This window comes from Telmatherina bonti (genome assembly GCF_933228915.1).
Source record: "Telmatherina bonti genome assembly, chromosome: 12".
Lineage (NCBI taxonomy): Eukaryota > Metazoa > Chordata > Actinopteri > Atheriniformes > Telmatherinidae > Telmatherina > Telmatherina bonti.
The window spans coordinates 14,951,839-14,970,021 of NC_136610.1; the positions used below are offsets into that span (position 1 = coordinate 14,951,839).

Below are 18,183 nucleotides of genomic sequence, written 5' to 3' on the forward strand. Positions count from 1 at the left end.
AGTTTGGGAGTAGGTCGTTAAAGGGAAAGAAGTCCAGGAGGAGTAAAGAAAGAAAAAAAAAAGTAATAACGAGCATCAACGCATGTCGGCAAAGTTCACATACTGATCGGCAAAATTACAATGTGACTGCAAAAGACGAACACAATCGAACTGGTTTGCATGAAATCACAATCTGTGACGACCACAGTAATGTGGAAAAACAATCCTAAGACACAATTTTCCTTCATTCAAAAAGCATCCATATCGGTAGAGAAATTTTTATTTCCTTTTAATTGGAAATTGATAATAAACAGCGAGAGCAAAAATAAAACCCAACAGCTGACTGAATTTGTAATAAAAATGCAATTGCCTCGATGTTTCATTTGTCTCCAATGTGGTAGGATGCTTCCATGGACTCTGCTGGCTGTTAAAAACCCCCTTTCTCTTCATGAGCTTTCTATTTCAGAGACATTTGCTTGTTGTTTTTACTCTTCTTCTTTCCTTCCCACCGTCTACTGTCAGCGAGATGACTTGTGACCCGCAGGTCAACTAATCACAGCTGTGGTATCCCACCAGAAGAGCTGTTTGTTTCTGAAGGTCCAAAGAGAAGAATTTGATCAGAAAATTTCCCATTGCATTCTTGGAAAGGAAAGAAAAAAAAGGACCAAAAAAAAAAACCAAAAAACAAAAGACCCCAAAACAAAGCCAAAAAGCTCCCGCCCGCATTGTTATTTTTACATTACAGCTGCACACGCGTCGTATGCATTTCTTGTCTGTGGATATTGCTGAACAGTGCAGCCCATTCTCAGTGTTCTCTTAGGTGTCACAATGATTCAGAGAAGAAGAAAATATCCCAGTCAGACGCAGTTTGGCTGGACATGCCGATGGTGAGTTTGCAGACGAGGATTCTGATTCAGTACATTATGAGGTGTAGAAGCACTGTCCTCAGGGAAATGGTGGTTATGGTTGGGGGGGGGGGGGGGGGGGGGGTTTAAAAGTCCAGTCCACATGGAGCTGAGTATCTGTTGTTTTCTTCTTCTTTTAATTTATTTATTCATTTATTTTTTGTTCTACTGAGAGGGTTGAGGTGCTGTGCTCTCCGGCTTGGTATCCTGGGCAGCGGGGGGTTTGCTGCTCCAGGGGGTGTTGTTTCCCAGAGCCGGGGAGCTGTTGAAGTCATCCTCGTCATCCAGACCGTTAGTGGCATCATACTGCGTGTTCTCCAGACGGGTGATGAGACGCTCATCCTCATCCCCAAACTCACCGCCCATTAAGGTCGGCTCACCCACGACCATCACGTCCTGCAGGAGAAGAGAGACAGAGAGTAAAAGCACTGAAAACAACCAAATAAAATGTTTCAAACTGTTCTCAGAGCTGCATTACTTGGTATTTTTTTATTCACATAAATCTCGTGCCATCTGAATCTTTACTGTCTTTTAGTCCCATATTATCTTCTTGTAATGTGTGTGTTTTTTTATCACTGTGCCATGTTTGATTTCTTTAAAACTGCTTATGTAATCTCATTCAGAAATTTTACACAAGCAACTATCACATGTTTGATTTTGTACAGGACCGGCTGTATGCAGCCTTGGGGTGATTCAACGTTTTTATGCCAGAAGAAGGGTGGAATCACCCAGAATAAATAAATGCATACCCTTTTCAACTAATCCTTAGACCAAGCCACCATCTGAATATTAAATAACCAAGGATTCAACCGACATAACCCCATCGTAACATTTGCATTACATCAAATAAATCATCATGTATGTTGTCTGCTTCTCTTGATAAGAATTTAATCAGCCACTTTTTAAACTACGACACTATGAGGTCATAAAGACAAACATTTACAGAGACTCTTCACAGGTCATATGGTGAGTCATATCATGTTTTCCATCTGGAGGAGGAGCACCCATTTGACTCTCTAATGGGAGGTTTGTATTTTCCTGCCTCTATGCAGACCCCCTGCTTGCAATGGAATGACAGCATGTGTGTGTGTGTATGTGTTTCAGTGTGGATAGGACAAATGCGGCTCTTTCTGGTGAACTCAAACGCATGGTCAACCCCTCCTTGAATCTCTCTGTGCAAATGAAAGCTTCCCGTACCAAGTGGATTCCCCCAGTGCTCTGTAGCCTTCTCACCCCAATCAATAGTCATCATGTAAGACATATTTCACAGAGATGGCCCTCTCACAGCAGGTCATGGACGGGAAGGAGAGAGATTTATCCATTATCTACTGATATCTGTGACTTGTGCGATGTGAAGAAATCATGATAGAGACGGATACCCCTTTAAAAGTGTATGGCGTTTAGTCACTTTTTTTTTATATTTCTACACGGAAATGATCACTGGAGTATTATTTGTAGATTCCAACTCCAATCAATAACCTCTGAATCATTGCTATGTTTCTTTGTGGATCTTTACTATCTCATTCTTCGTTCCCGGCGAGCATCAGCGCCACCCATCGTAACCTAGGAAGAAGCCGTTCAGTTAAATGGAGCGCACGCTTCACTGGTCATGTGTGTCAACGCTGCCTGGCTCGGGAGATCTCGCCCTCCTCAGCCATCTCCTCTTAAATGAACACACAAAAACAGGCACATGCAACCGGCACACAAGCCCAGATAAGCCTACAGTACAATCACACCCTCACACACGATCACAAAAAAACCTGAAAACAAACACAAGACAAAAGAACTTGAATGCAGATAAACCCTGCAAGCCTCACAACAAACTCGTGCTGCAGTGATGTAATAAACCAACATCACACAACATACAAACAAAACTATGCAACTGGGCACAATCCAAACTCTCCAGTGCACACGTTTTGATGGGAATCACCAATAAGAAGTAGTTCAAACCTTCTTCCACCCCCCCCCCCACACCACTTCTGCGCCCCACTACGCCTTAATCAGGCTAATTAATTTAGGTGAGCTTTCCCACTAAATGACAATGTTGCCACTGATTTGTCAATTTGCATAGCTAATTAAGTCATTAGCTAAAAATGTAGTGATTGCCAACAAAGCTTGCATTCACCATCTGTTCCTGCGAGGAGGCCTGTCAACCTACCTCTGGCCAATTTTAGGTACCCCCCCCGTTTCTTCCCACCTGAAGAAAACCCCTCCAATGATAACAGCTGGTGGCTAGTCTGAGACTGGGGGAGTGCTAATTGTGAGCTAATTAATACTGGCTACTTGTCTACTCATCTCGTTAAGAGTTAGCTTTTGCACTACCTGAGTGAGGATTTGAATGGACCAACGCAACGCTGAATGCCTCCCTGCTCCCTTGATTCACTGAGTGGTGTCATTAACATATTTTCACAGAGATTAGCAGAGAGGATCGTGGGGGGACATATTTGCTCCGCAGGGCTCCAAAACAACAAGTGGCGTTTTAGTGGGATGGGGAGATGACACAGGTGTCTCACAATGCAGGTGAAAACAGACGAGTACAACAGTTTTATTAATGTCTATGTGAGCTTGTTTAATAACTGAATGTCCATTTCCCAGTCGTGACACATTCACCACTGACATTAATCTGGTATAACTAGAAATAAAATGGATGCAGAATCTTTTATTCTTTGTTTTTCATGAAACAAATTTGGTACCTGACAATTTTTAAAATAGTTTAAAAAAAAAACATCACTATCATTGCAATGCTGTCATGAAGCTGCTATTTTAATTTTATTTTTCACAACTATCAGTTTTTATGCTCATTTAAAGATAGTATAACGAAGGGCTGAAACACTTAGCTTTCCAGTATATTCAGATGAGGACACAGAAATCCCTACAAAGGCTAACATAATTATATTGGGTCACTAGCGGTAGATAGCAATGTTTATGCAACAATTACTAACTGAAAACACTGTGACTCAAAGCGAAGCTAGCATAGCATAAAGAAAGTGGTGTGCAGGCAGTAGTGTTGTGGTTTCTGGCACATGCTCTTACATTAAGTAAAAGTGGGCAGGCACAAAGAAAGCTATGATGCTATCGTTCCTGCAAAACCTACCTGCAGTTTGAACACATAAATACATCAACTTCACATGAGATAAAGTTAAAAAAAAACTCTCATTTTTTCTGACTAAATACACTAATTGCATTGTATGACAGATCCAAGACAGAGTAATAAATTTGTTCAGCCAGTTGTTTGTTTTATGGCACAGGACTTTTAGGTGTTTCAAAATTCTTCAGACTTTTACAGAAGCTAAGATGGTTGAATTTGGTCCTAGAGTTGTGGAGTTTTTGCTGACTAAATTTCACATTTTTCAATGGCAGATTGAAAAGACCAAAACCAACAACGTGCTGTTCCATTTCTCAGTAATTCTCAGAGTAAACAGAGCGTTTGCTGGGAGTTATTTTCTGTAACAGATTGATACACACTTGGTGTTCTTGAGAGAAAATATTGACATCTGTGAGTTAACTGAACTGAAAGAATCATTTAACAGGTTGTGGCTTTGGACCAATACTTGTCATTTGTTCTAACTTAGAGCTGTGATTATCATTCGTGAAACATGCTATTTTCTGCCACAAGGCATTCACGCCTGAGTCACAACTGCAGATTTGAGCAACATTTATTTAGTAAGTTTTGCTTCAGACTATGACCTTATAAACTGTCAGCCTGTTTGTATGCAGTGAAGGTTTTTATGATTCAACACATGATAGTTTGCATTCCAATCTTGTACTCTGGAGATTAAACAAACAAAAAAAAAACCTAAAGTCTGACCTGCTTGAAGAGGCAAATGTTGACCACTAGAGGTCACTGTTGCTCATTATATAAACTCCCACACAACCATCTTCCTTCCCCCATGCCTCCTCTTTTCCAGCCGTTGGTAACCCCCCCTTCCCGTTGCGAGGGTCCACTCCTTATTGTTATTGGGCTCACGTAGGCTTGTGTTCAGCCACAAACGAACAACTTCTCAGACAAAGACAGCAGGCGTGCAACATATGTAACCAGCCACGCTGCCTGTCTTTAAGAGACGTGTGAATGCACGACATGAGTGGTATGGCTGATGCATGTGTTTGTGTGTGTGGGTGGGAAGGTGGTGGCTGGGAGGAAAGAAAGGAGTGTGTGGTGGTGGGGGGGGTTAGATGGAGGCAGAGAGTGTGCATCTGAAGGAGGAAGAAGCTGGGGTGGGTGGGGGGGTATACAGATATCGGTGATAATGAGAGCTGGCACAGAGCCACGCTGGCTTCTAGAGAGAAAACAATTTGTGCGTACTGTGTGTATATGTGTGTAAGACGTACATTATGTATGTGTGATATGTGTGAGATGGAGAGAAAGTGGTAAAAGAACACAACCAGGGCAAAAAGAAAATAAAAAAGATGAGAAGACGGCTAACTGGCTGACAGAATATAGAGGGTCAGACCAGAATGGGCAGGCACTTTTGTATGTTCCCTATAAAAAAAACACAATTAGAAAAATGAGGAAGTAAGGAAAGCAGCAGATGGAAAACCATGTAGTTAAACAGGAAGAAAACAAGATTACAGTTCTAAAATTTTTCTGCCAAATCAAATGTGGAGTTCATGTGTCCCTAAAACAAATTAGTTTTCAAATAGATAGATAGATCAATAGATAAATACTTAATCTATCTATCTATTTGAAAACTAATTACAAATAAATAAATGCAAAATTCCGATTGTTACTCTGACAATACACACTTCCAAAGTAGTAAACAGACAACCACACACAAATGAGCCTTTTTGTTATGACGTTTCGACATCTTAACTGAAGTCAGAATGATGCTGCTCTCGGTGAAATATTTCAAACAAGATTAAAGTAATCACAATTCTCGTCCACCTCTGTGTGAGGTTGTTGCGGCACCTCCTACATTACAAAAGTCATTTCCAAAACAAACAATCAAAGCAGACATTAAGTCTTCTTTTAAAACAAACGATCATTGCATGAGCATGACTTCTAGGCAGCTCCACTATACCAAATGTATAGAAATGTATTAGCACCCTTCCCATTAGGCGGCATTAATCCCGTGTACTAGATGAACAGACTTTAATGCCATCCAGCAAAACGTTTTGTTTGGTATCACTGCAGTTGTTTTATTTATTTATCTTTTTGCAGTGCTGAAATGATCTGTGCTCAAGAAAGGCCAAGTGCTCCACCGGCACAGCTACGGAACAGTAAATTGGATGCTGTGGAGTAAATGTAATACAGCATGTGTATAATGAGCAGTCTATGGAATAAAAGTAGAGCCTCTGCAGACAACACACTCACAACAGCGTTGAATCCTTGAGGGGGATGTCGGCCATGTGGTGTTATACTCAGCTGTTTAAGAGGTTGTTTAACCTTTAAGTATGTCAAGTGGTCTTTTATAGAGACATGTCACCAAATCAGGCATCTCAACTATTAAGCAGTGTGTGTAGAGCCATGAGATAAAGTGTTTGTAGAACTTGTTTAAACCTAATTACATTTGTTAGTTAAGTAATGAAAAAAGAAAAATCTTAAAATGTTAAAACAAAAAGCGTAAACATGCATGAAATAAATGGAGAACGTACTAAATGGTACTTTCGGGAATTACTACTGGCACTATTGTCTACAGCAATTTAATGAAAAATAAATAAAATGAGGCTCTTAGATACTTCAGACAAAGGCAGCTTTTTTATGTTTTGTTAAAGAAGTAAAATTTAAAAAGTAAATATGCTGTGTGTATGCTATTGTGTTATAAAAACAACTCAAATTTGCAACAATTAAAATATTCTGACAGTTTCATCACTTTTATTATTATTTTAATTTTTCTTGGGAGATTAATGAAGTATCTATCTAGCCATCTATACATCTATACATCTATTTATATATCTGTCTAAACATCTTGGTATCTATCCATCTATAGCCAAGCAATTTTTCTGAATTGTTTGCCCATTATATTAATAATGGCGCTGATGGTTGGTAAGGAGCCAACTGTTTTGCTTTGTTTTTGTTTGTTGTTTGCATTAATGTATTAAACATAACATCCACAGCAACTGCAAAAAGAAAGAATGCTATCAAGTAAAGGAAGCAAATAAGAATGTAAATGAAAAAGGAAGTTACATGTTTGGGAAGTTTGAGAGGGAATTTACTGTGTGGTCATCATTATTTTTGACGATATTTACAATCTGTGTTGTTTTGATCACATCACGATCCTGCGAAACATTATTTTTGGATTCACAGTGCCATGGCTGGTATGTCATCGCAGCACAGAAAAGACTGGGAAAGCATGCTGTAGTAACTTGTATTGTAATGCACATTTGTGAAGCCTAACCGTAATAACGGTACTGTTTAATGTGCAGTAGCTCAGTAGTAAACAGAGGAAGTCTAAACAATGACTCATACTTGGGAGTCAGATGTTATCTTATTCAAACTCATTGAATCCTCTTAAAAAAACAGTTTTACTTGCTGAATATTGATCTATACAGAATTAAACATTTCTATAGTTGTATTGTTAACAGTATTAATAGTGCATCCAAACCTCACAAGATTATCTGGCAATATGCAGGTGTAAAGTGGTGCAAAGGGCTTTTAAAGAGTGTCTGTATGTAATGATTGGATGTTATCATGTACTAATAATAATGATGGCACATATGTCAGTTTAAGAGATATTGGTGTAAAAGAACATGCCAAGGACCTTTATTTGTTTGTTTTCTTTTTGTTTTCACTGTGGCATCCTGCCTCACATCTAGTTTTCTAGCAGACTTCTATTATCACAAAATATTCAGGATTGTGGTTGTGAGACAACGGTGCATCACTTCCCCCACCTACATTTCCCCGCCGTTGCTACTGGGATTCGAAACTTCTTCTTTTCTTCCCCTTAAACCCCCAAGAAAAAGCCATTTGATTGATCATTGGGGTAAACTGGGTCTTTTTTAAAAAAAAATATTTAGTATATATTCTGAGAAGCTTGATTATTTTTCCAAGGAAGAACAGGGCGAAGATTGCGAAGGCAGCTACAATAATTACTTACAATATAACCCGCAACCCAGCAGCAAAAAACACAGTTCTGTTCACTTCCTGCTTTGATAATTTCTAATGTCGCTTGTGTCACTCTTTGTGATATTTGACATATTTTCTCTTGCTTTCATTTAAGTCCCTCGAGCCTTCTTTGTCTCACCACACGGGCTTGAGTTGCTTTTCGACTCCCTCCTCCAGGAGCCTTTTTCTTTCATTTGTGCAAATAAATTAAACCTAATAGCTGCAATACCATTAGGAATTTCTCTTGCTTGTTTTGTAACCCTGTGAACATGCAGTCTGAGATAAAGGAAACAATAAAATGAGAAGGCAAACCGAGTGGAGCTGATGCTTACAGGTACCTGACTGGAGAGGCTGAAGTTGGTGGCTGGACTGCGCTTCTTGCCGCCGGTGGTGCCTACGCTGCTGTTGGCGCTGCTGGCTGAGTTCTTCCGTTTCCTCCTCTTCGGGGTGGTCTGTCGGGCAGGCTCAGCTTTGGCACGACCAGCAAAGAGAAACAGAGGCCATGCCAACAACATAATGCATACAGACGGAGACAAGGTGTAGGGTGTATGTGTTGTGTGCTTGTAAGTGCGTGTTGGAGATCCACGCAGTAAAAGAAGCACTTGTGCAGACTTAAAACATGCAGAAACAGCTGTTCAAAATTCCTGTGCATACATTCATGCACAAAACACACACACACACTTAGAGACGTTAAACAGACAAGAGCTACTATGGTGCAACGATCCATGCTTTGTTATCCACAAAGGTGAAACCACAACAGCGTTAACATCTCCCAAGACATGCACTAGTAAGAAAGAACCCCTTTTTTTTATTTGCATAAATGCTCAACAGTGGACCCTCATGTTCAACGTAATGCAAAGTAGTTAATGTTACTCAAAAGCACGAGTCAGATTAAAGCTGTTCTCCAGAAGCAGAAAACACTTTGTGTTGGTGAATGCCATGACGTGTTTTTATTTCCCCATTCTACCACATTTAGTTTACTTCCATTACTTAAAAAAATGCTGAGCATGAGTGAGTTATAGCTTTAATCATTTAATCAATGCTTTAGCCAGGCCTTTACATGCATTATAAGTTCGTAACTTAATTTATGAGCATGCAGTTGAGCATCCATGAAAAGCTTGCACATGAAAACGTATTTCAGTCCATTCCAGCCACAACCAGAATGCTGCTTCCTTGTAGGATGACAGAGAGAAGATACCTTTTTTGTGATTTGTGGGAAATATTTCCGTTTTGAAGTTCTGCGGATGTCCAGCTGAAACCGGAGCCAAAATCAAGTTTTATTTTTAATTTTAAAACAGTTTAAGACAGAAGAAGATCAGAGACCACAACAGAGAAATGGGAAGGAAATAACTGAACATTCAATGCTCTGCAGATGCTACTAAACATCACTACGTAGCTTGTGCTTTATATGAATCCTGAAGGTGTAATTAAATCACAAGTGAAATCATTATTATGAAAGATATAAATTACTGACACAGGTTAAATAGAGAGCTCAACGTTTTGAGTTTTTACTAAAGAATTTATGTAGTGCATAATTCATGGATACAAGATTTTACAAATCCTGCTGACATTGTTAGAAAACATTATTCCTTTTAATCTCAAGAGAGGCAGAAAACACTGCTGTGATCTTCAAACAGATGTCTGAAAATGAAATACATATTTTGAGGTTCTTTCTAATCACACCAAGGGAGATGCTCTCATATTCAGTTATAACAATCAGAGACTGGTGATATAAACAAAACTGAAACTATAAGTCAGACCACAGAACAATAAAGGGAATTTTTATCACTATCCGTCCTTGTTTGATTCCCTGACTTTGACAGACGTGTGTTAAAAACAAAAAAACAAAAAAAAAAAAGCAAGCCTATTGTGAGAGACAATCATTTCTGTTATCCCACTGGTTTCCTCCGATGCCGAGCCGGTGACGCACTAAAATCACTTCCATTTCCACCGAAAGGACTTATCAGAGCATAAATGCACCCGTGGCTTCCTTCCTGGCTAAATCCCAACCAGTTTCCAAGCTGCAGAAGAATTGCAGGAAAAGGGGAATAACACGCCACCAATAAGGAAAACCTCAATTTCTGCTGAACTGCAACGATCAGGCAACTATTGTGTCAAAACAGAGAGAGATCACCTTTTTCCAAAAGGGTCACACGCTGACACTTCAAGAAGGACTCATTATATTTAACATTTAAAAAGCTTCAACAAAAGGAGGATTTCATAAACCTATATGATACATATATGACAGTATTCATGTTATCACACATTATTTTTATAGTCTATGGGAATAAATAACTACAGTACAGGAGTCTTTATATTCCCATAGCACTCTGTTTTTGCTCTCTCTGTTTTTTTCTTTTCTTTGAAGAGCGTCGCTGACGCTGGGGAGCCGCTGGCCGGGGAGCTGGATCTACCAGTTTGATTACACCCCGCACTCTTAATTAAAGTTACACAGGTCTGAGTCAAAGGCTTTTTGACTGGTGTTGGTTTTTAAAGACATCTCGTCACGCCTCGCTAAGCACTGTTGTAATTTGCAGCCACTCCGATGTGTCCAAAAGAAGAAGAAGATGAAGAAGAAAAAAAAAAAAGAAGCTTGGCTTACTCTCTCTCTGACTTAAGACTGCACAGCCAATTTAAGCCGGGTACTTTTCAGAAACCACCCAACAAACATCAATCACAGTCGGCTAAGAGGCCCGTTAAGACTGCCAGGGTTGAGATTCAAGAGGCAACCCTGAATTCTGATTATTTCTTCTACCTGACAGGCAAAACATATCTGAGAGATTAAGATGTATAATGGCTGATTTGGGACCATAAATGATGCAATGGAAGTACATTATCGGTGGAAAATATTCATATTCCTTCACAGTCACAGATGGAATTAAAAGCTGTTTAAAATGCAGCTTAAATGCTCAGCCGAGGAAATGTTAAACTCTTATTACTGATTCCTTATGCTTACAAAAAGCTTATATTTTTCTGTTAGTTGTTATTATATAAAATGTAATTCCTTCAGAAATCAGACACAGCTCTTTCAGACCTCATTAACTGGAAGTGTGCTGAATTTTACTGGGATACATTTCAAGTTAGTGATGGGTAGTTACCTGGTGGAGCTACCATTCTCTGCCATTTTTGGAATAGACATGTCTTGAGACAGTCCCGGGGGCTGAGGTTGTAGGTTTTGTGTCTTGACATGAGCTCCTGCATGGGCTCCAGGATGACACACAACTGCAAACACATCAAGGCACACCACAAGTTCAGGTAAAAAACGAAGCAAGTTTATTGTTAAGGAAACAGCATCCACCTTTGTGTTGCTGCACTGACTACAGAATGCTGCACAGCAAATCACCAACAGACTGACTTTAAGACATAAATTGGAAAATAAATGTATTTTTTATAGACATTTTGATAAAATTCCTTTAAAAAATCTGGGAGAAACAGAAGCAAACAGAAAAAGAAAGATGAGCAGAATGATAGATTTCTTTTTTTTTTTTTTAGTGAAAGCAACCATTTGATCCTAAAATGAGTTAACTACAAGTACATATGCACACACACTTAGGTCTGGGTATTTAGTCTTAAGCGGCCGCTAGCAGTGTGAACAACTCATTCCCACAGTGCTCAAACAATGTTCTCTTAAAAGACCTTAAGTACAATCTTCAGTCCAGAGAAATGAAATCTCTGCTGATCTGCGGTGAGAGGAACCAGGGGTCAGCCTGTCATCTTAAATACATCAGGATTGGCTTATTCAGATAACATCTGGAAGACATTACAAGTTGGTCAGCCCGCCCTGTTGGGCAGAATCCAGATGCCTCTTGGAGCCATTGGCCATGCACAGGCCTGGCTACGTTAAACCAATAATGGGGCAACACCATGATCAAACTCCAGGCAACACGCCCAGTTTAATTTCACAGTTTTTCAACCTCAGGTTTCTTTTGTTATGGAAGAAATTCACCGTTAAAGTTTGTCCTGTTTTAAAAAAAAAATGATTAAAAAAAAAAAAAAAAAATCTCTGGCAAACTCCAATATAAAAGTTACACCAGAGGAAACAAGGTAAAATAACCCACCATTCATTCTGATTATCATCTAATTTTTTTTTTTTTTTTAACTTGGCATTCGCCCATTTTCTGCCTCCTCTTTACTACCAGCTTACAGGTTAAAGCAAAGCAAAGGGAGCATCAGGGTAATCAGTATTATGATAACTTTGAACAAACATAATAATGTTCTGTTGCAAAGCCGGAGGATGCAGAATGACTGTAGAAGGGAGGTCTTTGTGGACTGGCATGCTTGGCCAGAGTCTAACTCCATCTACAGGCTTCAAGTCTGTCTCCTATTAGGTGCAAATGTTGCAGAATTTTTCCATTACTATGACCGACAACAAGTGCTTTAAGTTCTCCTGGTGTTTCTCTGTCCCTCCTCAATGGGGTGTAAGATCTATAAAATACCTCAGATGGGTAAATATATCAAGAACACATTTGTTTAATGATCAGGACTTCATGATTTTAGAAGTAACTCCGTGTCACAAATGTACCTGTCATGTGGAACAGATTTCCTCCTTGATTTTGCTTGTAAGAATCTGAACTTGTTCCACAAATCGAAACAGATGTTTCCTTGAAACGGACTACAGTTAAGATTGGGAATCTTGATTATAATCTGACCTGAAACATCCAAACTCAGTTAGTTATCATTTCCTGATATCAAGTCTAAATCTGCACTATGGCATTAATCTTTCATCAGCTGCGTTGGAAAGAAAAAAGAAATGAGCTATTTCCCTTTTTCACATTTGTAAACACTTTTTGACAAGACTTAGCCGATGTTTGCTGCGATGGCCTTTATGATATTTCTCTGCATTGTTTAAAAACAGTTCAGAAAGCAGCAACTCCTCATTAACAGACCTGCTTTGTGAACACAGAACTCAAGTCATTGGATTATTTTACTGGTTCCCAGTCTGTATCTGGTTTTATGACTTACTTTTTTTCATCTAAACCTCTGTGAAAGCACTGCTTGAGCCAGATAGCTGCAGTCCAAGCTAAACCCAGTAGAGTCCACGTAAATCTTTGCTTTATTTATCAGGTTTTTATATGTATTTCCTATCATTGCTTTGTTTAAGTTATACACTTTATTTGACTTTAATGCACTTTGGTCAACTTCAGCTTCCAATTCACCCAGAGCCAGGCTGTGGATTGTTTAGTTAAACTCAAAACAAGAAGATGGAAAGAAAAAGTTCAATTTACAGCAATCTGAGGAGCAACATCATATGTAAAAGCTTTTTCTTTTAAGATAATACACAGGTTCTGTGTTTCTAAAATCAGTTAATCTTCATGTTCAATTACAGTAATGCCATTTTATAAACAAAGAACCACTTTGGCTACGATATCTACCGACCATAAGTGCCAGAAAGACACAAGCATGGAACAGTTCTGCTCATTATGAGCTTTTCATCAACCTCTTTACACTGCTGGGTATGCCTCGTGGAGAACTTTGTCACTTCAACTAGAATTTTGCTATTGAATATTTGCTGCAACAAGAAGGACTGACTTAAACCAGCACCGTGACGTAACTATCAGAATTCCCCAAAAGTTGCGATCTCCTAATCAGATTAGGATGTAAGATCAAAGCTGCTGCCGTGACAGTAGGCATGGGTTTACTAGGTTGATCAAGGACACTCTCAAAATGATTACTGAGAGAAAGGAGACTGTTAATCATTCACTGCATGCTCAAATGATCTCATCTGACCTTCAGCTTCTCACCACTCCTACTTTTCTGATGTCGGCTTTAATCAACGTGTTCTTCCCATCTCCAGTTGATCTGTACAATAGAAACTGAACAAAAAAAACTACAGAAAACCTTTAGAGGAGATACCTACTTGTATTTGTACAGCAGCTTTAGAAGCTTTTTAACAACCTGTTTGACAACATCAGGAGTCCTTGCAGAAATGATGGACGTTGAGCAGGTTTTAAAAACTGCTTATCGTTACAATGCCAAATCACCCTTCGTAAACGTAGCGGTGTGTGCGTTGCTTTTGTCTCAGTGAGGATGGCGGTATTTTGATGCTATACTGCTGGAGGTAACGTGAACATCCCCGTAGCAGACTAATCCAGTCTTCCCTTCTGATAGTTCCCTCCTGACATAGTAATATCCCTCCCCAGCTCAGCCAACAAGACCTGGCTCTCTGCCTGAAAACAAGGGCTATTTTCAGGCTGAATAGTAGGAAGCCGGCAGCTCCAATACATGGAAAGGCTTACACACTACAAATGAAAAAGAAAGAAAAAAAAAAACATAAAGACAGAGAGTGTGTGTTTGAGTGTAAAAGAAAGGCCAGCTGTATCCCTCAGCCAGGAAACTGTCAGTTTCTTTTGGAAGGACTGATAAACGTTGGGAAAGACCTGTTCCACAGACATATTATTTGCAGTTTAATGCGAGGAAAGGGTATATTTTTACTTGTCAAACCTCAGATAAGAGCAGGAGAAAATATCATTTGCAAAATGTGCAAATTGTTGAATAACAGTGACTAGACATCAGCAGTTCCCAGCCTGAAAACCTGGACGTCAAGACGGAGGTTGCGAGATAAATCTGAAGGATGACTAGAAGGTTTTTTTTTTCCAACTTCACCGTTCTCACTGCCTTTTTTCATTCAGAAACTAGTCTGAAAATTAAAACTTAAACATCTGAACTGAACTGTGCAATGAAATCCAAACTTCTGCATTGTGTCCAGCTTCATAAATGAACAAAGAGTTGGAACCAGTCTATCACTGAGTCAGCCATCATTTTCCTCTTGTCCCCTAAAATTTGCCAATTCAATGAAATATTCAAATATCCTTTAAAGTCTAAAAAGTAAGAAAAACTGAAAAGGCATAAAACCTCATAATATCATGTTTCTGCGAAATATTTCAGGTTTAAAAGTTAAATGAGTGATGCTCAGACTGTTTAGACATGAACAACTTAATTTCTTACATAAAAAGCACGTCAGTAAACAAAGCATAAACACACATTGTTACGTGAGCCCTGACCATCACCAAAATAAAGAGTAAACAGAAAGGGAGCCTTCAGTGTGTAATTACAGATACTTGAATTATGTGTTTTCTCTTTCAGGCACATTAGAGTTGCTTTCTGTATAGAAAAACATTGTTATAGAAAAACAAAAACAGCCACCCTGCGCCTTCTCCGTGAGCCGTTCTTCACTTGGCTATAATAAGGAGTGGAGGTGCCGTTCTCTGATTCGCGCCGTTTCACAATTATGAGTCTCAACAGGGAGCTTTCATTAATGTTATGCTAATTTTCTGTATCCAATTAATTCTTCCCTCTCCCCGTTCCTCTTCTGTTCGCTCTTGTTCTCCCATTTGGAAATCGTAGCTGTCGGTCATTCGTGCGTTGAAAAACACAAACAGAACCCTGTGAAATAATCACTAATAAATTCGGTCAACTTTCTGTTTCTGTTCATTTTATTGCTTGAGTTAGGTTATAAAAACGAAAAAAAAAAAAAAAAAAAAAAAAAAAAAAAAAAAAAAATATATATATATATATATATATATATATATATATATATATATATATATATATATATATATATATATATATATATATACATATATATATATATATACATATACATATATATATACATATACATATATATATATATACATATACATATATACATATATATATATATATATATATATATATATATATATATATATATATATATATATATATATATATATATATATACATATAAAAATTGAAAACAATTGATTCCCTTGAAAATGAAAATAAATAAAGTTACTCCAACACTGTGGTTGATGACTCAATATGGGAAAGGAGAAAAAAGTGTCTTGAAATCAAACTTAGACATTCAGACACCTGCAAAAGCTAACCTGTGAATAAAATATGACATTTTTTTATTGCGGAGCATGAAATGTTACAAACCATGGACAGTAAACATGCAAAAATAGTCTACATAATAAAAACAGCATCATGTCTAGACAAACAAGTTAGAAATGATGAGTAACATAAATTACTGTGGTGTATTTAGAAAAGGGCAAGAATTGCTCCTCCATGTGCGTCAGTTGTGAGATGGAAAAAAAAATAAAGCAAAAGCAGAATGACAGTCACAGACTTTGTCAGCCAGCACACACACACACATACATTCATACACACATCTCTTACCCTGAGGTAGTTGAGGGTGAAGTTGGTCAAGCCCATGCGAGTGATGTTTTTGGACAGTTGTTCCAGCACCTGAGGGTCTTGTGCCTGGAGACAGCAGAAGAGGAATGAAAATAAGGATGTCTGCCTATCTATCTATCTATCTATCTATCTATCTATCTATCTATCTATCTATCTATCTATCTATCTATCTATCTATCTATCTATCTATCTATCTCTCTAGCCATACATCTATCTATCTAACTATCTATACATCTAACTATGTGTGTGTGTGTGTGTGTGTGTGTATGGATTTATCGCTGCAAAGAATGTTGAATAAATTATTATATATGAAATAAGAGCCAAAAAGACTAAATAAATCTGCTATTTTATTTAGCGGGCATTGTCCAACTGACGTCAAACATAAGATAAAAATTTGTTTGCATGATGCATACTAAAGATTAGAAGCTATCTACATCTATTTAAAAAAAATGAAACTGCAACTCTGAGATTATGCAGTATTATAAAAATAAGTGTGGGTGTGAAGGATATAGCTTCAATAATAGCAAAGTAAAAAAAAAAAAAAAAAAAAAAAAGAAAAAACAAAAGAACCAAGCTGGCAATTATAGAGCTGCATCTGAAGACACATGATTATTCACTGAGCTTGTTTGCCACTCCACAAATAAGCATTCACATCATAAAAAGCTGTAGGTATTGACAGAGCAAAACATAGCCAAGACTGAGCAGAAGCAGCAAGCACACTCGCGTTCACAGCCTCATGAAAAATGCATAATTCTATCTCAGGCAGCATCTCAGTGTGGAGAAAGTCAAGAAGGAAGAGAGGGAGTCCTTTTGTACCGTCAGCAGACCAACAAGAGTGACGGGAGAATTGAACTAGTCTGCATTATTTGGCAGGTTATTGAACACGGTCTGAATTACTTTACTCATCAAGCAGAATTAGAATGAATGTACTTTACAGACATTTTTCATGCCACCACTCGAGCAGTGATGGATCAACAATTTGTGTAGCAAGCTGCAAAAATACTGACATATAAGGAGGTAAGACGATAGGGGAAGTCCATCCCAGAGGCCTCACAAACAAGAGAATACAAAAACATTCAAAATTTTAGATGGAGGGCAGAAGTTCAAATAGGAATCTTAAACAATGAAAAACAATGCCAGCGAGTAGGTACGACACATACATCAAATTTAATGTGAGCGGAGTCAAGCTGTTGCTCAGCAGTGGTGCAAGGTGATCTATTCATATATGTAACTGTTTACTGTAAAATAATGTGCTTTTAAATGCATCACATTCTTCAGCTTCAGCTTTCATTTCGCATTTAAATTAAGACAAATTTTACAAATGATTACGTGAGGTTGCAGGTTAGATCAACCACCCATATGAAATAACTCATCTCAGTTTGAGTTAACATTCACAGTAAAAGCAGGATAACTGCATCAGTAAATAAAAAAAAAATATATATATAACGTGTGTGTCTAAAGTCGGTCCTGGAGGACCGCTGTCCTGCAAGTTTTCCTTGTAGTCCAGCTCCAACACAGCTGTCTTACAATAAATGGATCCAAAAGCCAATGATGTTCGGCAATATAACTTAAATGAGTCAGGTGTGTTGGAGCAGGGATGCATGGAAAACATGCAGGATTTTGACCCTCGAGGACTGGAGGTGGACACCCCAGCTATAGAACAATCTCATCAACACTACTGCGTATTTTCTTTGTTGTGTGGCTGTTGTGTTACTTCTCCAGTGCAGGAACACATTTCTAGCTGCACTCCTGATCAGTACCATTAATATCTCTACTGCACATTTACCCGTTTGAGTATAAAAAAAACAAACAAAATGCAGCAAAACATGCAGTACAAGCTATGTTTATGAGAAGTTTTCTGTACTGACTGTTAGTATGAAAGTAACATAATATACATACACACATATATATATATATATATATATATATATATATATATATATATATATATATATATATATATATATATATATATATATATATATATATATGTATATGTATGTATATATATATATATATATATATATATATATATATATATACATAGATATATAGATATAGATATAGATATATATATAT

The 18,183-nt window shown here is 38.0% G+C and overlaps 1 protein-coding gene across 1 annotated transcript in view; it reads right to left on the reverse strand.

The window, feature by feature from the left end:
• Positions 1-1,049: 1,049 nt before the first annotated feature.
• The window catches only part of ldb2a (LIM domain binding 2a), a gene marked incomplete at both ends in the record, with an annotated part of 88,968 nt that continues 71,834 nt past the window's right edge, over positions 1,050-18,183 (reverse strand). Inside the window, 4 exons of the mRNA XM_079250054.1 lie at positions 1,050-1,280; positions 8,259-8,395; positions 11,025-11,148; positions 16,087-16,170. Coding sequence (XP_079106180.1) covers positions 1,050-1,280; positions 8,259-8,395; positions 11,025-11,148; positions 16,087-16,170 — 576 coding nt within the window. The remainder of the gene's footprint in view (positions 1,281-8,258; positions 8,396-11,024; positions 11,149-16,086; positions 16,171-18,183) is intronic.